Here is a 21,208-nt window from a genome sequence, read left to right on the forward strand (position 1 = left end):
AATTGTGCAGACCAAGTAGCTTGGAGTACACACCACAATTCCAAACAGCAAAGAGATCCTTTCTCAAAAAAAGGTGAGAGGAGAAAAACAATATGGAAGCTGTCTACTGATCTCTACCCCAGCACACACCACACACACACACATACTTACACACACATGCAAACATATACACACATACACACACATTACACACACATACACATACATACACACACACATACACACACACCACACCACACACACATCCACATATATACACACATACACACCACACCTCACATACCACACACAAACATGCATATACATATCACACATACACACACACACGAGGGAGGAAAGGAAAGCAGGAGAGGGGGAGAAAGAGAGAGAGACAGAGAGAATATGAAAATTAGAATGATATTACCTTTTAAATCTTCAGGTGGGTCACTGTGCTTCCCAGAGTGGCCAAATAAAAGCAAATAATCCTGTGTCATTTCCATCATGTAGGACACAGCAACATATGTTTCTAAGGGATGACTTAGAAGATGTCTATCTAACATGGTTGTCCAGAGACTTTAGACTCTGCTCTTTGATATACTACATCATTAATTGAATTAACAGCAACTTTTCCCAAGGAATTTACAAGAGATAGAAATCACAGGTCATAGTAAAGCCACCCCTCCTCTGGTATCACTTCATGTTTGTAACTGATCTCCCCCCACCCACAGGTAAACTGCACAGGAAATCCCTGATCCTGCTGAGTGTCATCCGGCTTGTGTAACATTTCCCCACTTGGAGCCTCACCTAGCCTTGCTGGCGTGTGTTTCTAATATGGAGCTGCAACAGGGGAAAGTTATAACTGCCAAATCTCTTCCTTTTAGCTATTGAAATGAGGTGACCTGCAGAAATGCAAGACACTTCGAACAAAGAAGGCTTCCAGAAATATAACCAGGTAAATATGCTTACTTGTAGCTAAATCCCTGGGCCCAAATTCAAAAGGAGTGTATGCTTCAGAACCTGACAGTGTTACTTGTCTGGTCTGTGTTCTTGGAACATTACCTAGAACAGGAAGAAAGTCAGCTATTACCCACAACATGCCTGATCAACAGAAAGGACTCCTTTCAAAGCCAAGTGCTCACATCCTGTCGTTGGGATTGACTCAATTACTCGGTGACTCATTCTGTAAGTTGTGGCTCTTCCACGTTTATAATTCTCTCCACACTTAGATGGCTGCACTTTCACATTAAGGTCAGTACGTGGGAGGCTAAAATTGCTTTGCAAGTCAACCAGAGTTAGATAATTAAAACTTTCGTTCTCTTCAGCACTGTAGATATTGTAGCAAACATTTAAATGGAATTACTGCCCAAATGAGAATGAATTTGAGACATGAAACCTGTCTCTGAGTTAGATTAGCAAGGACTAAAAATCCTAAGTATTGAACAGGATGAGGAATTACAAGAGGTCTCGGAATTCAGTCTTGCAATAACACACACACACACACACACACACACCTTGAATCCTTGAGCAGAGGACAAGAGGTGTTGGTATAATGTGTGACCATGAAGAAATGGGCAGAAACATGGGCAGGTTTGTTGCCAACAGTATTCTTTCCCAAGTCTGCAATTCAGCTTCAGCATATTACGTAAAACCTAGCTCAAAACCAATCTGCTATATGCTAGCGACTTTTCCTCTTGGGTAGAGAGTGGAAATGTGGGTGGTTGAAAAGCTGAGTTTATTAGCCAAGGGTTGTGTGGTTCTCAACCTTCCTAATGCTGCAGCCCTTTGATACAGTTCCTCATGTATTTCTCTTGCTACTTCATAACTGGAATTTTGTTTCTGTTATGAATAGTAGTCTAAATATCTGTATTTTCCAATTGTCTTTAGACAACCTCTGTGAAAGGGTTGTTTGACCCTAAAGGGGTTGGGACCCACAGGTTGAGAACCACTTCCTCATGGTAAAGTTGGTTGGAAGTGGCAAACTGTTAGCTGGACTCAAGCTTCCCCTCACAAGAATGGCAAGAGCAGAATGCTCTACAGCCCAACTGTAAAATGGGTGTGGCCGCATATTTTCACTGTAGAAGAGTCATTTCCATATTTCAGAGCTCTGGTCTGTAACAGCTGGTTACTGAGCTGTGGGACCCTCAGAACCACCAGAATAAATGCAGTCCTCCTGTGGGTGTTCAAAGCAGTTCCCTAGGCAGGTATTGCCTGATTCCAGGTGCTGCTGTCCAGAAACAAATGAGACAAGGGCAGAGGCTCAGAGACACAGGGCAGTCTCAGTGTGCCCTCCGCCATCTTGGAAATGTGTTTAAACATTGAGTTCCTAATTCGCTAACTGTTATAAAATACTAAAGAATTTACAAGTACGTGAAACCCACCAGGTGTTTCAGATTGCCAGCTGTTTGTGAGCCAAGGTCACTTTCATTCAATACCTCCTGTCATTACACAATGTGTTTATAGTCCTGCTTGACAAGAAAAAAACGCTGAAGATGGGAAGTAGGAAGCTGCTCCCAGTAACACTACTAAATGTCTTCACAGACCTGAGTTGCTCACCAAAATATCCGTAATATCTGTAGCAAATACCTATATTTCACTGCTAAGAGCTGTCTTCCTTAAGCTGGATTCAGAAGTATATATAGTATGTGTATATATGTGTCTGTGTGTATGTATATATGTATTTTTATATAAAATAGTTTATTTAAAAGGTGTATCTACTTTATACATATATATGTGTAAATAGATAGGTAGATAGATAGATAGATAGATTGATAAAGTAATCAAAAAGATTTCTCTTCTCATGAGCCTGCTTTTACATCAGAACTTTCTTCTCTTTCCCATGTTGGAAGTTACTGATTCTCTTTAACGTTCTGAGACTCATCCTCCTTCAGAAGGCTTCTTAGTCTAAGTGACTCCCCCAGTAAGTAGGTGCTGATGAGCTGATACAAGCAAAATTGAGCATGCCCACCCAAGATCTCACTCTTTCTCAACAAGATCAATGTCCTTATCCTCAAGTCCACCCAATCACCTCCTGCCAACTTCCATGAAGGTCATGTAGTGAAATCGGCTTACAAAGCAAAGGTTTGTCTCTGATCATTTGTCCCCCTTAAGACAACACATCTGAATTAAAGAAGCTTTGATACAAAACCATTCTATTTCCAAAGCCAAGACACCTGTGCTGTCATTGTATGGTCTAATCATAGCTATCGTATACTTTTCTTTCAAGTCCTTACGAAAACTAAAAAAAAAAGAAAAGAAAAAGAAATTGCAAAATCCAAAGGATGCCTAAGAATTCTAAGTAGGAAATAACCATAGCCAAAGGAATGATTTTTAACAGTGAGAATTGCAGACATCATTAAGGGAAAGGAAAAACCCAATCCTGGGCTTCATATAAAAGTTTGCCTCAGTAATTGCCACATACCCTGGTGGGCATCAAATCTGCCTGGCAGTAATCTATCAAAGCAAATTCGAGGGGTGGAAGGGGAAACAATGTAGAAAGATGGAACCAGTAAGCTAAGAATGTACAGGGCTCCAAATGCAGTTGGATGTGCTCCTCCTGGAGAAGTGTGGAGAAGAAATGACTGCCTTACTGGGTCCTATGGGACCTTCAAACTGCAGCCTTCCTAAGCAACACCTGGAGAGCCTGTGATACAATTTCACAGCCAGCTCCACCTGCTGGAGAAGCCCGTGGGGTGAGGGAAGGGTGGAGCCTGACTTTCAAGTGGCTCATGTGACTACTACAGGGTTTGTTGTTTTCGTTTTGTTTTTTTATTATATTTTTTAAGTTCTCCAAAGGTTGACATAATCCACGAACAAGACAAGGAACCTGAATGTAAGTCTTTCCCCAAGATCAAGGCTCAGCAAACTTTTCCAGTGAAGAGTTTAATCGCAGGAATCTGGGGGCCTTGTGGGCCAAAGGCTCCTCCAACATTACTAAGGCACACAACAGAACTCACTCCTCCACTGACAATAATGTAGTAAATATCTCAAAGTAATGAGGGGTTTGAATGTATTCATCGTAATGAATGATGAACCTTCAAGGAGAACATATGGTCTTACCTAATGGATACTTGGGTATATCAAAACTTCACAATGTGCCTTGTATGTGCAATTATGACACTGGAAAAAACTAGAAAATAAGAAAACCAAAAATTTACCAACCATCTTTAACTCAAAATTGTAGGGAGGAGCTACTAGTTAAATTTGGTAACTTTGATTATAAAATCATGATCATAGCTCCTGATCTTTTCTGGGGGGTGACCTTTAAATGTGTCACTTTGCTTATATAAGACAATCATTTTTGTCTCTTGAGGAAATTTTTTTTAAAAATCACCCATGCATACTTCCCAACCTTCATAGTATTTTCAGCTAAAACATCTTCATCACGTAGCTAATGTTTTTGGAGCTCTTCTGGGGCTCTTCTGTTTTTGCTCATTCAGAAGGCAAAGTTCACTCCATGAGTCTCCTTATACCATCTAACAATAAAGTGTGTGCCAGGCCCCAAGTGAGTATCTTCCAATCAGCTAGCTTCTTCACACTGAAGCTAAAGCAAAGTGAGAAACACAAAACAAAACAAAACACCCTTCTTTTCTGAATAGCTTGAATCACCCACCCAGCAAACTGTTAAATAACATCACTTGTGAACAAGGAACCTGGGGTGGGTTCTCCATGACTTTTTTATGATTGAAATAGTTGGGGTCTAGACTCACAGAGCATCTGCCCTGCATATGTGAGGCCTGTATTCAACCGCCAGTATGGAGGGAGAAAAGAAAAGGGAGAGAAAAGAGGGGAAAGGGAGAGTGGAAGGGAAGAGGAGAGAGGGAGAAAAAGGATGGAAGGCAGGACAGAGAGGAGAGAGAACACAGACAAACTTCAGTCCAGAGTGTCGACTCCTACTTGTAGCAGCCTGGCGTGGTTCATCACCAAGTCAGACTGACAGTACCACTACAATCTGTTATCCTCCTAACAGTAATAATATGATCTGTTAACCTAGAATTCTTCCAAGTCATTAAACATGCCTAAGTAAGTACCTGAGCCCTCAACAAGAATTCCAGCAGTCTGACTTGAACAAGGCCCTAGAAGAAGCTGGGTGTTGGAACTACTGGTAGCTAAAGTACTTGGGAGGCTAAAGAGGGACAACAATCTTGGGCAAGAAGCTAGCCTGGGCTACATAGTAAGAGCTCAAAAAATAAAAATAAAAAACAATTTAGAGGAGGAAGTCCAATTCTGCCGAACGGAGCTGATAAGTATTCTCAGTAGGACCCGAGCACTTATCTGCCAGAAGAAAACGTGCACTGGCTTAAGTGCATGCCTTCCTATGGAATGCCTTTCCACTGGGCTGCTCTAAAAACTACTTCACCCAGTTACCAGCACTCAGCCCTTGTCCATCTCTTCCATGGCCTCCCCTCCTCCACACAAAGTAACCTGCTTAATGGTCTAAAGATATGAGGGGAGTGTGGTAGGTACACTTGGAGTACAGAGGAACCATGAGCCTGTCTCCACCCCCGAGTGTAAACATCAGTTTGGAGGAACCTTGAGAATTATCTGCCATGAGGCCATGCACCTGTATTTCATCTCAGACACGATGTCTTCACCTTTCAGAATAATCTATGCAGCACCGGCTCTGGTAGCCACTCATAGGCAGGACCTTCCGTCAAAAGATAGAAAACAGGTGTCGGTTGACATCTGAAAGCCACTGTTGTTCTCCTTAGTCGCTTGATAAGTGGAAACCCACATTTCTGGAACCCAGCCAAGTCCCTCACCTGAGAGAAAATACTCCACCCTCCCCCCAAGTCATAAATTACCTTGGGATACAATTTCTCAGCACAAAGAGAATACAGTGAAACCTGAGTATTAGCTTGTGTGCCTAAAAAGCAAAGACTACAGACTAAAAGCTGCGTTTAAAAATGCCTTTTAAAAAGTCCCGGCAGTAAGATCCACTAAGACTGAGAACCCTGTGAGTGATGTAGAGGTCTCAAAAGAGCATACAGATACATGAAGGTGTTTTTTTAATCACAACAATTCTGCAGATGAAAGCTGAACAGTGAGGTTGTATGTACAGTGTTTCCAATGGGGCTGCATGTTGGAATTACCCAAGGAGCCTAAAAAAATTAAATTAAATTAATAAAAAAATTTAAAATGATAAAAGACCTCACATGTCCCTGCTACACCCCAAATCAATGAACTCAAATCTGGGAGTAAGCCAGTGGGATCCAGACCTCTGTGTTTTTTAAAGCTCTGCAGGTGATTCCCACCTGGAACGGAACGTGGTCTTGTCTTCATGGTGAAACTTGTTCTTTGTAACTCAGCCTTACACAACCTGCTGTGTGGATGGTCAACCTTTATTTCTGCCAATAATGTCTTTAAAGCTAGAATCTGAGATCTCAGCAATTACAGAGATTCACAAATATACATACACAAAGTACATGCACACACATTTTTATTTATTTAACTTAGGCCCTAATTATTAGTACATAAAATCAGAAAAACCGAGTGCCTTGAAACTTGCATAACTTTTCCAAATATATATAAAAAAGAAACTCTAAAACAGTACACATCAAATATATTTAAGTCACAACACACACACACACACACACACATACACACACACACACAATCAATTCAACAATCTTCAGGAACCATGACCCACTAAATATATTTAATAGGTAAGATCTCACTGTACAAAAAAAAAAAAAAAAAAAAAAAGAATGAAAGAAAGAAAGAAAAAGCACAGAGGAAAAAAACAAACAAAAATACCCACATCCAAAAAACCCGGATAAACAAATAACCAAACTTTGATTACGACATGTGCCCGTCCTGTGAGCACTACAGTCCCCAAGGTTTGCCACAGCACTTTGAGGTAGCATGTTCTGTAAAGTAACACAAGTCACAGAGCTGTTCTCGAATGTCTCCTGGACACAATGTACAGGCATTAGCCTCGGCCCTCCACGGAGGAAGATGAACTTTTCTGCACTCAATCGCTACTGTCAGCCAGCTACTCATCCACCCACCTTCGGACCACACAGCAGCATCTGGTGCATCTTCCCTCTTGGCTGCAGAGCCAGCCTCCTTGCCACATGTGTCCCCACTGGCTGAAGAAAAGCCCAGTAGAATTGGCACTGGGTGACCCAGAGTCCTTTCTTCTTGTCTTTGAAAGCTACATTCACTAAGAGAGGCTCCTTCTTTTAAAGGCTACAAAGAGGCTCATGTCCATTGCCTCCATAATTACAGCCTAAAAAGGCATCTCCTTCCTTTCCTTGGATACAATATTATGGAGTAGCAAGCAGTAAACTCTCTGGGATTTTTTTGGTAGGACAAGGAGCAGAGAAGCTTTAAAAAAAAAAAATCCACACAACAAAACAACAAAACACAGGTACAAGACCAAAACCAAGGACAGGTTTTCTTTTGCAAATTATTTTGTTAGCAGGGTGATGTTTTGTTTTGTTTTGTTTTGTTTTGAGACAGGGTTTCTCTACATCCCTGGCTGTCCAGAACTCACTATGTAGATCAGGCTAGCCTCAAACTCACAGAGAGCCACCTGCTTCTGGAGTGCTGTAATCAAAGGCATGCACTACCACACCTGGCTTTTGGCTTTCTTTTGTAAGTTCAAATGACAGGAGTTTACAGTTTAGGAAGTGGCTTGATTCTTTTAAAGAAAAGTAATTCAGTTCAGCTCTGCATTTTAAAGGTCAAGACAAGTTAAGGATTAAAGCTGCAGAAAAAGTCCCACCAGTTTCAGACCTGGATGCAAGAAATAGTTTTGTGGTCTTTCTTTCTTTCTCTTTCTTTCTCTCTCTCTCTCTCTCTCTCTCTCTCTCTCTCTCTCTCTCTCTCCTCAACGATCACAGATCTAAAAGATTTCAAAAGCCCTTTTGTCCCAATATGGTTCCCTCATTTAAAGGTGAACCCACAAAAGTAATCAGTATACAAGTGAATAAAAAGGGCACATGACCAGGCAAGAAGGACATGTGCTGGGCCTGAGTTGCCACTTAAAACCAGATCTGGCATCACATAAAACCCTTGTGGGCTGTCCAGAAATGAGCCCCAGACATCACTGAACAGGGCAGCCACCGAGTTGACTGCAGGACCGAGCATTCAAGTATCTGAAATGCTACAGCAGCCAGTGCTCTAAGGAGCTCAAGAAGCCCTTGGACTCCCTGGATCCTACTATACAAAAAGCCAAGCACCCCTCAACGCAAGGACCAAGAGAACTGCTCTCTGAGCTCAGCAGCCTCAGGAAGACAAAAGGGTTCTTTACCACCTGAGCAACGCCCTGGTGCAAGAGCTGCCACTCAGGCAATTGCTTCTGAGCTCTTTCTCTCCCTTTTGTATCAAACAGGAAAATGGTTCCATGGAGTTAACAGTGTTGTCTTAAAAATGCCATAAATTAAATAAGTTAGTTCACATTTTTTTTCCTTTCCCAGCACTTAAATTACAGTCAAGTCTCTAAAGCACTTTCAAAGCCTGCTGTAAGAGTTCGAGGTCTCTTCTGCGGACACTGCTGGTCCTGGAGCACCCGTATTCCTCCATCTGCAAAGGGAGATACTGCTCGAGCACCCCAAGGCCCTGCTCATCAGGACTAGTGAACAGCTTAGTCCATGATGGTGTGAAGTTTCCACTGAATCCCAAAAATACGATACTACCTATAAAAAAATAGAGAGAGAAAAGTTAAAGTTATAGCTACCATTTCCAACAAGATAATAAGGGAAATGAGTCAGAGTTGAACAAAACAAAGACGGTTTATCATATTTATGTGTGTGTGTGTATAATTATTAATATATATATGTATATATATAAAATTATAAACATAGATATAGATAAAACACCTGCACTTCCTTATATCAGCAATGAACAACGACAAGCCATATCCCAACACACTTCCTCTGACATAGTCCTTTATGAAGAAACTATTTCAATGATGCTCACTCTCGGGCAGAGCTCATGAGAAGAGTCTAGCAGACAAACACCACCACAAAAACACATTCACTGCGGCATCATAAGAACATCACGGGATACGGCCGATACAAACCTTTGCTGTAAAGATGTGCTGGTTTGGCTAATCCCAGAAGTACTAATGGATCCGAGATATTCATCTGCTTTATTTCTCCTCTTGTGCTCAACAGAACGATTGACCTGTGGGTCCAAGTTAGACAATCAGCCAATGCCAGTCACTCAGCATAGATTTACTGAGAATCCTTCTGGACTAGGGACACCAGAGGCATACCAGATAAAAGAAAATTTAGAAAGGAAAACAGGCCAGATGCTTTTCACTCTGACACGAATGGCAACTCCCTGCTGCAAAGGGAACTTCCCGTGTTCTTGGGAGGGTGAGAACACAGGGAGACCCACGAGAGACACGTAGGCCCGAGGGCAGGCTGGAGGCCAGCCTTCCAGGAGTGTCTACCCAGTGGAGAGTGGTCTCGGTTTCTCTTGGGTGCTCTATCACTCTCTGTGTCAATCATCTCTATGATGAATAGGTGAACACAAACTTAAAATGTAAAGATAAATTCAAGGTTGCAGATCAGCGATTCAGGGTTGGCCTAGCATAGCAAGGCCCTAGACTCCCCAGTGCTACAATAACAGCAAGAAACGAATATACCCTGCTCCCCATGGCTTAAAAACTTTTTTTTAATTTGTTTCTTTGTTTGTTTTAATTGCCATCTTTAGGGCTGTCGAGATGGCTCAGCAGTTGAAAGCAGTTGCTGTACCACCAGAGGATCAGGGTTTGGTACCCAGCACCTATACGGCAGCTCACGGCACTTGCAACTCCAGCTCTAATGTATCTGATGCCCTTTTATGGTCTCTGATGACACCAGGCACACACATACATATGAAAAATAGTAAAAGAATAAATAAATAAATAAATAAAATTGTCATCTTCAATGTATAGTAGTAAATCAGCACAATACTTAAGAGCTGTTTGTGGATCCCTGCTTTTCTTGATGGTCGGGATGCTATGGCTTCAAGGTTTATTTTAGTATCTGACCAGCAAGCTCATTGTATTGGTATAGTCTCTTTAGAAGAACTTAGTACTCTCAGAAGTGGATGGCAGTACCAGCTGCCAAGTACAACAGGAAAGCAAGCTGTTTACTCCCACTTACAGAAAATGTGCTACCTTCATAATTTAATCTAGTTAAGGGCATCTTATAGAACTAATTTCCACTCAGAGAAAGAATCCCTCCTTTGAACTCTGGCTATAATTCCTTTAGTAATGTAGATCTTCATGTGGGATTTGGCAAGTGCTGGAGACTGGGGTTAGGCTGTGGGCTCTTGGCTGCAGTCTTCCTAGAGCAAAACTGTGTCTTCTAATATTTATGGTGAAATTTAGTCTTCAGAAACTAACTTATGTGTTGGACCTGAGGGCTGTTGTGTATGTATACTGCATTGTAACACAGTGTTGAGAAGTTAGAGGGCAGGGACCAGGGGTGGTGGAGCCGCTTATAATCTCAGCATTCTGGAGGCAGAGACAGAAGATCACTATAAGGTCTACCTGGTCCCTGCCCTCAGTTTCTGAAGATTAACGAGTAATATAACCAGCAGACAGATGGAAAAGAGCTTACTCTAAAAAGCCTCTCCTTGGGTAGTTGCTTTTAAATCTTCGGTGTATAGGGTACCTTGCAAAACTGTGTTTTCTAATATTTATGGTGAAATTTACATTCTGGGTTGTTTGAGGAGAGGTGAGTATATAGGTTTTGAATCATTGACAAAAATCTTTAAAGAACACTGAAACCTCAAAAAGGAATCCACTGGAACTATCCTGAACCACAATATAGACCTACAGCTGTTCCTCTTATCCTCAGGGTCTGCACACATCAATTCAACGGGTCACTCATCAGAACTATGTGGGGAAAAGGCTCCACCCAAAAGGTGCAGTGGGTGAAGGTGCTTGCCATGCAACCCCCTGATGGCCTGAGTTCAACTCCCAGGACCCGCATGGTGGATGAGAAAAAGCAATCCTGCAAGATATTCTCTGATCTCTGTGTGTGCACCTTGGCATGCACGGGCCCACATTCCATCATATGCAAAGTAAACATAATGAAAAATGGCGGGGGGGGGGGTGTCTTCACATGTTCTGAGTATAAACAGACTTCTTCCTTTATCACTGCTCCCTAAACAATGTGACAAGTATTTCAATGGCATTTGTGTGTATCTTGCCATTATATAGAGAGATGATTTAAAGGATGGAAGGACCGTGAAGATTATATGCAAATATTGCACATCTTAAACAAGGGACATGGGCATCTGCAGATTTGGGCATCTGCAGGGGGAACTCAAACCCTACTTCTGTGGCTACTGAGAGAAGCCTGCTGATGAATGACCCCCTCCACACATATCTGCATACACACCAACAGCATGAACACGTGTACACAGAGTTTATGCCAAAACAACCCAAAAACTTTTAGAACTTATTGGGAGGTAATTCTGCGGGCTACATATAGCAAAAGATCAATAAATGACTAGAAAGCCAGATGAGGCTCACCACACAGGAAGCAGGAAATGTTAACCTTAAAAGCTGCACTTAACATTCACCACAAAGAAGCAAGGGTCTGGGAATTCATCTCCTTGTCCTCATGCATGCTCTGGTCAACCCAGAAAACAACAACAACGAAATCAGACCCTGCTCTTAAAAGAGAGCTGGGACACACAACCACTTAAAAATTAAGCTACTCTTCCAGATACCATGTGACCTGGGTGGTGACTTCCTGAATACTAATCACTGTACAAGGCTGTATGAGAGTCCATCATTGGAACCAATGAAGAAAACTACCAGGAAATTACTTCAAAATTATAAGCCTTCTGAGCCAGTTGGGTGGGAAGTAGATTCTTAAAAGCAGCATTGGTAAGCCTTGAGTAAATGAAATTTTTCTCTTCCTAGGAACCTTGTTGTTGTTGTTGTTTTTCGAGACAGGGTTTCTCTGTATAGCCCTGGCTGTCCTGGAACTCACTCTGTAGACCAGGCTGGCCTCGAACTCAGAAATCCACCTGCCTCTGCCTCCCAAGTGCTGGGATTAAAGGCGTGCGCCACCACCGCCCGGCCCCAGGAGCCTTCTTATTAGCCACAAAATCTAGCATCCAGGATCTGCCGATGGAGGTGGGAAGGGACAGCTCAGGAAGCTTGGGGTGCTCATGGAATAAACAGAGCTCAGAGGTAAGCGTGTGCCATGGTAGTGAGGAGTCACGTCTTAAGGTCGCTTTTCTCTGGTGCAGGGCAAGCTTGACCTACCTTGGAGGGATGCTAGCCTTTAAATATTCTTCCATGTGACTGACGTCTGCAGAAAGGAACATCCGTTTTTCCCTCACCCGGAAGGGTACGCTGCAGGCATCCACAACTAGGAGGAGGGCACCTGCACTCCGGAAGGTAAAGTCAGTTCCATTGACCTGAGAATACAAAAAGCCTTACAGTGTCATCTCCATTTCAGAAACATCCCGGGAGGGTTGAATTTTCTGGAGCTCCTTCTAAACCCAGGATTCAAATTCTATTGAGTTTGGTTTACACTGTCTCCCTGAAATGGTACCCAAATTCCACTAGATTTCAGTTTCTGTAACTGTAGGTCATAACCCCATGTAGAGTCCCATGATTGAAATGTTCTGAGTGCATAAAACCCAAAATTCCATATTTTAAAAAAAAACACATAATGCATCCACGGTATTTATGGCTATGCTCAGCCACGTTGCATCATGTGACTTTACCAGCGAGTTGGTTCTGAACATACAGCCCATGTGCTTTACACTGTGCATGTTACCACATCCATAGCCCAGCAAATACAGCTTCAAATACCCTAGCTGAGTCAAGGATACTGCACACTACTGCCTGCAGTGTGTTAAATGCACAAAGTTTTCTGCTCAGGTAGAAAAATAATGGCTGAATTATGGAAAACAAAACCCTTACTATTTTCCTGCCATCTTTCTTGTGCATATAAGTACCAACTTAGGTTCTTTGGAATGTACTGTGTTAGAATGTTTCATTTTTAAAATTTTGTTTAAGATGCTGACTTGTGTTTCATTAAAAAAGTCATCCAATAAATTTTGGCCTGGAATTAGGACAGAAATTCCCAATAATTTCAAAAATGGCCCTAAAAACCCCTTGCCATTTTATACTATGTATTTATGTGAAACAGAATTCTCAGCATTGGTGATTATAATATCAAAATATGGATAAACTCCAGAAAACAAAACCACTAAAGATGCTCTGTACTTTTAATTCTCTTTGTGAAAATGGACAAAGAAACCCATCTCAGTATCTATTCAAATTCACTTCAATTATATGCAGACCAAAGAATTGTCTTGAAATGGATTTCTTTATGGTTTCTCAGGAGCAAGAGTATGATTTGTATAGGTATTTTATATACTTATATATTTATAATCTCCACATTTTTATAAAAATTCCATAGCATAAAGGAGGCTAAAAATGGGGAAAGGTTAGAGGCTCTGCTAGCTTCTCCTGAGGAGACAGGTGGACTCCTTCTGGCCAGATAACATTCTTTAAGCAATAGAGGGCAGGCTCCTCAGCTGTCAGGGTGACTCTGAAACGCCCAGATCTCAGCATGAACACTTATGATTTCACTGAGGCCTGGAAGTCAGTGCTCAGGTGTTGGCATCCATCACACATAACCTGTGGAAGGTCCCATCAGCACCTGGTCCAGAATACCAAATCCACTGAATTCATTCTTTCTCCACAAATACAAATGTCTCTTCTGACATCAAATAGCAAAGTGGAGCTTTTACTGATGCTTAAGCTATGAGTTACTGGGGCAAAAACAGAAGGGGGGGAGGGAAGTGGAGGAAACACGGGAAGAGAAAGACATCCTCACGCTGGAACCTGGCTGAGAGTCAAGACACACCTGTCTTCTTTAACGATATCTTAAAGAAGTTAAAGGAAACAAGCCACACGTACTTAAGAGTCAGAATATATATGGCCTTGAGCTTTAATCACGTCAGCACCCTACCAACCTTAAATCCCCAAAAAGGTATCTCACAAAACCACCTTACAGCTTATCTACAAAAAGGATGCTAACTTGTATGTTTCCTTCCAATTTTATACTTAATCTTTGAGCACTGTCACAAATTATGTTTGTTTGTTTGTTTGTTTGTTTGTTTGTTTTTTAAAGAAAGTTATAAGTTAGAAAGCCACAGAATTGAAGAGACCTCCCATTGTAGGCACTGAAGCACAATTCTCCTTTACAGTTTGCCCTTCCACCCTCCACCACACACACTCTCTTGCTTTCTTCCCTGTGCTCACTCTGACATCTAGGACAAGGATTCTCCCCTCCCTATCTCTATATGGCAGTTTGAATGACAATGACCTCAATAGCCTCCTGGATTTGAATGCTTGGTCCCCAGTTGGCAGAATGCTTTGATAGGGATTAGGAGGCGTGTCACATGGGGTAGGCTGAAGATTTTAAATCGATAGCATCACTAGTTAGCTCTTCCTTTTGATTGTTGCCTTAAGATGTGTGCTCTCAGCTACTGCTCCATGGCTACTACATGCCTGCTGCCATGATAGTCATGGACTCACCCTCTGAAACCACGGGCTGAGCCCCAGGAAACTCTCCTATAAGTTGCTTTGGCCATGGTAACAGAAAAGTAACTAAGACACTCTACTTAAAGTCAACTAATGTTGGCACCTGTCCTGAGACTCTTTTCTATGGCAGTGGAGGATCCAGCTTTGCTGAGAGAAAGCCCACGAGGCCTCCAGTGGTCATGTTGACCTTCCTCTCCCTTCTGCTGGCAGGGTTACCACACAGTTTCATATAACCTTTCCCCAAATCACAATCTGTGATCTTCTCAAAAGGAGAAACTCCAATCGGGGCATGAAAGTGCATGTCCGTAACCTCAGCACTCCAGACGCTGAGGCAGAAGGGTACAGGCCAGCCTGGGCTACCTATAAGGCAAAAGGGTCCAGGCCAGCCTGGGTGACTGATGAAAATCTTGACTCAAGAATAAAGAGGAAAGCCAGAATTACCAAATATTATCTTCTCAGCAAAAGGAGAAAAGACAAAACAAAAAATGACTAAATACTAGCCACACACTGCTTCTGTCTATTAAGAGTAAATCATGCTACACTGACAGCTAACAAAAGTTCCACAGGCTCTCCTCACTATGCCTGTCCTTCCTGAACTGTTTCTAACCCATGACTTAGCTCATGAGAATACAAAATAATTTGTTTAGCTATGTTTAAATTGTTGTAACTCAGGAAATAGTTCTGCAAATTCCTACGGTAGTCTTTTCTCTTTTAATTACATTTTATCTCGTTTGTATGTGTGTGTGTGTATGTGTGTGTGTGCACACACGCACGAGTGTGAGGGTGTGTGTGTGTAGGTCAGAAAACAACTTATGAGGCAGTTTCCTGTTTCCACTATGAGAATCCCAGGGATTAAATTTAAGTAGCTGAGCATGAGGGCAAGTGCCTTCAGCCACTGAGCCATCTTGTCTACCCACTGATCTGAATCTGAACCCACCAAAGTGGATCTTATATGTGAAAAAACTACACATGATTCACTATTTATAAATATCAGAATATTTACATTTCATGTAAGACAAGAAAATCTAGATTTTCAGCAGCTCAAACTGTGCTTGCAAAAGGCACCCGATCTCCCTTACACACACACACACACACACACACACACACACACACACACGCCAATGAACAAAGAGAGAAAGAAGCTTTCAGAAGGGACTAACACTATGCCAAGGCCTCAGAAGTGGGTCACGATGTGAAAGTTCTGGAGATAAATGTGCCAACAGGAGCTGGGCAACTATTGGTCAGGAATGCGGAAGGAACTAGGTGGTGGCTGACAGCAGCCCATTATGAATGTACTTCATATAACCGGGCATAAGACTGGATAAGATGGGAAATTTCATGTTACATATATCTTATTACCTTAAAAAAAGGGGTGGGTGCAAACCTAATTCTGTCCACATATACTTAGATTTGTGGCAATCTTATTCACAGCTTTAACAAACTGAACTCCTATAGAGACCACAGGAGACCGATAAAAGTATGGACAGGCACCTGTTAGCAAAGAACTCCTTGCTCAGGGGCCCCCAGACCACCATGACTTTGGCAGACCCTACCTGAATCCTAGTTCCTAGTTGGTGACTGGGCTTTAAACCCAAATTCTAGTGCTGCCCCTGTGACTCGCATCTACACCTGCACTGACACTCTCAGAAAAGACAATACTCTGTCTTTGCGGGTTTTTTTTTCTAATTATGTTCATAAAAGAGACCTTCAAAGAAAAGGCCAAAGGAATTTAGAAGCCATCATTTCCCATATTTTAAAACAATCTGGAAGTTTTTTTTTTAATTCCCAAAAAAAAATTAACTATGGGTTTCTTCATATCTAATGACCATGAGACTTAGTCTCTAACAAAAGGTGCCTTTCCCTCTGTAATAGTGAATGGAAAGTAATATAAACAGATTTTTAACATTAGCCTAAGAGTTACCAATAAACAATCCACTTAAGAAAAAAAACAAAAAACCTTTAAACACAACTGTTAAAGAGGCATTTCTCCCTCAGTTGCACCTCTGCCACCAGTAAATCAAAGTGGATGACAAACTCGTGACTGGTCCCAGAAATAATGTATGTCACTAGGATTAAAGTTCAAAGCCAGAAGCCACAGCAATTCTGTACTTGTGGTCTGTACTTGGCCAAAAGGCCAAGAAGCAACGCTGTGGTTCGATATCTGTGCTCCTACAAATTCCTTTTTTGAGACTCTAGTGCCCAATGTGATAGCATTAGGAGGGAGACTGAGCCTTTGCAGAATGAAGGAGGAGGTCCTTATGAATGAGTCTTCTAAGCTACAACCAAGAGAGGATAGGACGGGACACAGAGAAGACATGCAACCTAAGGGCCAGCAAACCGGCCCTCCCTAGACATTACTTCTAATACTGCCTTGATCTAACACTACCCAGCTCTAAAACTATGAGAAGTTGGTTTCTGTCGCTTCTAAACCACCTGGTCTGTGGCAATTTCTTACAGCAGCCCCCAAAAGACTGAGGCCACACCAGACTGTACTTACGGAAATAATGGATGGATCTCCGCGCTGAATTTCTGCTTTCCCAGGTGACTGGAACCGTACAGGGAGGTAGCTCTTGTGAGGGTCACTGGTAAACACCATCTAGACAAGAACACATTGCATCTTTAAAGGCAACTGTATCCATGCCCACAGGTCCCTCAAAACATACCAACTGACCATTCCTTTATAATTACTTCATGACCTGAAATTCTATCTCATTCATGTAATATAAGAAATGTATGCCTCTTGTTTTTTGGGAAAAAAAATCACAGTTTTAAGCAAGTGTAATCTTGTTGATGAAATCAATGGGGATGGGGGATGTGTCTAGCTCAGTGGCACATCCCATGCTTAGAATGCATTCCCCCACACAATCAAAATCAATAAAATTAACTTGGTAATATATGCTAAGTATAAATTATTGTAAATATTTCATAGAAACTCAGGTATACATCTTTTAGAAATTTATTTATTTTTAATTTTTATGTATTTATTTATATCTGTCTTTCTCTGCCTATGTGTGGATGTGTGTGCATGTATGTGTATATACAAATGTACAGGTCTCCATGGGGCATCAAATCCCCTAGAGGAGGAACTGCAGATTGTTGTGAACCAAACTACCCTAGATCAGTATTAGAACCAAATTCTGCAAGTGCTCTTAACAGCTGAGCCATCTCTCCAGTCCTGGAACACATCTTTTTAAGAGATCTTTGTCAGATCAATTATTCTCAAATGAGGTTCATTGATCGAGGTCCAAGGAAAGTCTCTACACGAAGAGGGCTACACTGTCTACCAACTTCTAGTGTCCTGAACAGGGCTAGGTCTCAGCTCCTCTCAAACAAAGCCAATCATCACACACAGGCTCCCATCTCCCTCTGTTCCATCACCTCCAATCGTCAGGGTGCTCCTCCACTTCCCAGCAGCATCTCCCATTCTTCCCTGCCTCCCTGCTTCCTCTGACGCTGCCCCTCCCACCTCCTCCTTTCCCTTTCACTCCTTCAATTCACTCCTTAAGGTCCACCTCCCTGACCAACCCGGCTCATTCACAATTCACAGGCAGAGGAATAGCATATGGTCCTTATAAATCACCATCAACGTTTTATCAAGCAACATTTGAAAGTTGGTTATTTGAGTCTCAGTTTGGGGCAGAGTTCTGTGAATTTTTCTAATTACTTCTAATACACATGTGTTTGGCTCTGAGATACAAATATTTTTCTCAAACTTCCAAGTAAACATGATGCTCCTAAACACTTCAAATGCACTGCAGCTGCACAGTCAGCCTGGACTGATGTTTCTGTCTTCCTGTTTGCTTTATGAGATGAGGTGTCTCTACTGTAGACCAGGTTGGCCTCAAACCTGAAATCTTCTTGCCTCAGCTTCACGTATTTGCAGCTATAGGCATATATCACCACATCTGGCATCAATATTCTCGAAATGAATTCTTCTATGTGTCTATAAAATCGCAACTAAGAATGCTAAAGGTAGGAGAGGAAGCTGTTTAGGGGGGGACAGGGTGGACAGCCCAGGGCACCAATGATGATCAAGTCATTTTGAAGCTGGGCAGTGGTGGCACATGCCTTTAATCCCAGCACTTGGGAGGCAGAGGCAGGCGGATTTCTGAGTTTTCGAGGCCAGCCTGGTCTACAGAGTGAGTTCCAGGATAGCCAGGGCAACACAGAGAAACCCTATCTCAAAAAACAAAACAAAACAAAAAGTCATTTTAAAAAGTTATCAAGTTTATTTAGTAAGGAAAGACATTCTGAACACTGGGATAGAGAACTCAGTGTGTCCCTTGATATTACCTAAAGGCAAAAATACTACCCAGCAGTTCTTTAATGGCAATTAATTTACTGTCACCACCTCACTTTCTCATATTTGTTAATGATCTTTGCTCTCCTGGAAGCCAGCCAACAAATGCTAAACCCTGTGTTCATGAAACGTGCTTACATGTGTGTATATGTGTGTAGATATGGGTCCTACCTGGCTCATATAAAATTGTATTTTTTCCATGCATTGGCCAGAATGTAGGGCCTCGGATATGCTAAACATAATCTCTTCCACAATACATACTCCACCACTGAGATTTCCAGCTCTCTTTTTGATGTGGTGCATGTATGTGTGTGTGTGTGGACGCTCGTGTGTGCTCTTAAAAAGCTCTTGCTCACTCGATGTGCGCAGCACCAGCATCCTCCAGGGTGTTGGAGTTGCTGGGCTCAGGCTGGAGCACTAACTCAGTAGCGTTGTAGTAGAGCAGGAATTCCCAGTGACAGACAGGATCCCTGGGGAGGCTGGCCCAGAAGCACAGCGTCAGAACCATCTCTTCCTTCACCTGTCTTTGTTTCTATATCAAGTGTGTCAGGTAGTTATTAGTCCTCGATTTCTTTTTCCCTTGGACCTGGTCTGACTTTCCCTAGGACCCCATCTGTGTGCAATTCTAGCAATTTGCTTCAACTGCCATTTTTTTTTCAAGCTAACTGGAATACATTCTAAGCAAGAGAATGTCAAGAAGCATTTTTACTTCTAACCAAAGTCAGTCTGAATTTTCAGTTACAAGAATATATAATAGCATATGCTTCAAAACAGTGACCTTATGCCTTAAAAAAAGGAAACAAGTTTTGACATGAGCTGAAATTTCACACTACTAATAAAACAAAGAATTATGGGGCATGAAGGCATATGTCTATAATCCCAGTACTCAAAAGATAGAAGCAGAAAGATCAGTTCACGTCATCCTAAGCTGTATAGTAAGTTCAAGGCCATCCTTCACTTGATGAGACAATGTATCTCCAAAAACCACTAAATACATATATGAATAAACAAAACAGTTTTATAATACTTTAATACATATAAACCAAATAGTACTATTGGAACAGAATTCTAAACCTAGGAAATAAATAACTTTAGTCAATACAATAACCTATAATCAACTCACAATTGAGGTAAATTAATCAAGAGAAAAAAACCTTTTGCTACAAATGGGGACTTTTCTGCTTCTTATGCATGACACATTCTACAACAAACCCAAATTCAAGAGGTGTCAGCATGTATTTATAAAGTTGCAAGATAGATGTTTCAAAGCCAAGTGCTCCTGATGCCAAGGCAAGAATCTCCGACTTTCCCAAAGGCCCCCTCATCTTCCCTGCTTACCTGCTGGGTACCACAGCCTTGACAGAGCCCTGTGAGCATGGCTGGCATGCGCTTGACCGCCGAGGGCTTCTTGTAATACTGTGGGTATGCTTTGGCCATGCAGTTACTGATATCTTTGGAGTCTGTGGCTGCCTGAATCTTGACTCTTTCGCATCCCTGAGATGAACAGTAACTGTGGCCATCTCTGTGGCTGTGGGCTCGGAGATACAGAAACAATAACCTACAAAAATAGAAACCAAGCCAATTGAAGTTAGTTCCTCTCAGAAGCATAACATTTCTCAACTGGATTCATGGCCAAGGGGATATTTCTCCAATAAAGTAACTCTTCCTTAAAAAGAAAAATAAATTGCAAAGCTAATAAAATGTCTCGCTTTCCTCTTATCCCCCTAGTGCAACAAGTCAAATTCACAATTGCCTTGGGGAGTGTGCTGATGGTTTCATTCAGCTGTCCTGAAAGACATCAGAGTTGATTTCTTGTTTAAATTAGTTCAAGGGATCATCTGAGAAGATAGAATTTAGCTTGTCTCAAAACGTTCGTGAAAACTATATTTATATTGAGCTTAGAATATAGGGCATTAATATTAGCTGTTCCCTTTGTTGTTATTCCTCATAAATCACTGCAAAAACAGGAATAATAAAACAGTGACTGTGGCTTGTTTAAAGAAGGCTAAAACAGTCAAAGCCCTATGGTGCTTGCCAAGAGCACATGGACCTATGGTCTATCCTTCTCAACCGGGCCAAAACCAGGCTGTGGGAACAGTTTCACCGGTCCTGAATTATAATCTCCCCACCAAGATGAATAGAAAACTCAAGTTCTAAGATATGCTGCAGTGTTATCAGAAAACCTAGTGTTTCCAAACCGAAGAAGGCAAGCAAGATTCAAAGGACTTGATAAAATGTGGTTGGTTACCAGAAATCAAGAGTTCACATTCTAAAGTGAGGTCAAAGGACAAGGAAAAGTTACAACTGAAAGGTAAGAATCCAATAGAAGTGAACTGTACAAAATTCTCAAAGGATAAACAAAACACGCCTTTAATGTCAGCACTGGGGAGGCAGGACAAGCTGATCTCTGT

General features: G+C 41.8%; 1 protein-coding gene across 1 annotated transcript in view; it reads right to left on the reverse strand.

The window, feature by feature from the left end:
• Nucleotides 1-7,485: 7,485 nt before the first annotated feature.
• Cemip2 (cell migration inducing hyaluronidase 2) overlaps nucleotides 7,486-21,208 on the reverse strand; it is a 78,337-nt gene continuing 64,614 nt past the window's right edge. The window contains exons 20-24 of the mRNA XM_028764091.1: nucleotides 20,136-20,355; nucleotides 16,995-17,093; nucleotides 12,200-12,354; nucleotides 9,005-9,108; nucleotides 7,486-8,618 (exon numbers count right to left, since the gene is read on the reverse strand). Of these exons, the coding sequence (XP_028619924.1) occupies nucleotides 8,422-8,618; nucleotides 9,005-9,108; nucleotides 12,200-12,354; nucleotides 16,995-17,093; nucleotides 20,136-20,355 (775 nt within the window). The 3' untranslated portion in view covers nucleotides 7,486-8,421. The remainder of the gene's footprint in view (nucleotides 8,619-9,004; nucleotides 9,109-12,199; nucleotides 12,355-16,994; nucleotides 17,094-20,135; nucleotides 20,356-21,208) is intronic.

This window comes from Grammomys surdaster, unplaced genomic scaffold (genome assembly GCF_004785775.1).
Source record: "Grammomys surdaster isolate TR1022 unplaced genomic scaffold, NIH_TR_1.0 141, whole genome shotgun sequence".
NCBI lineage: Eukaryota > Metazoa > Chordata > Mammalia > Rodentia > Muridae > Grammomys > Grammomys surdaster.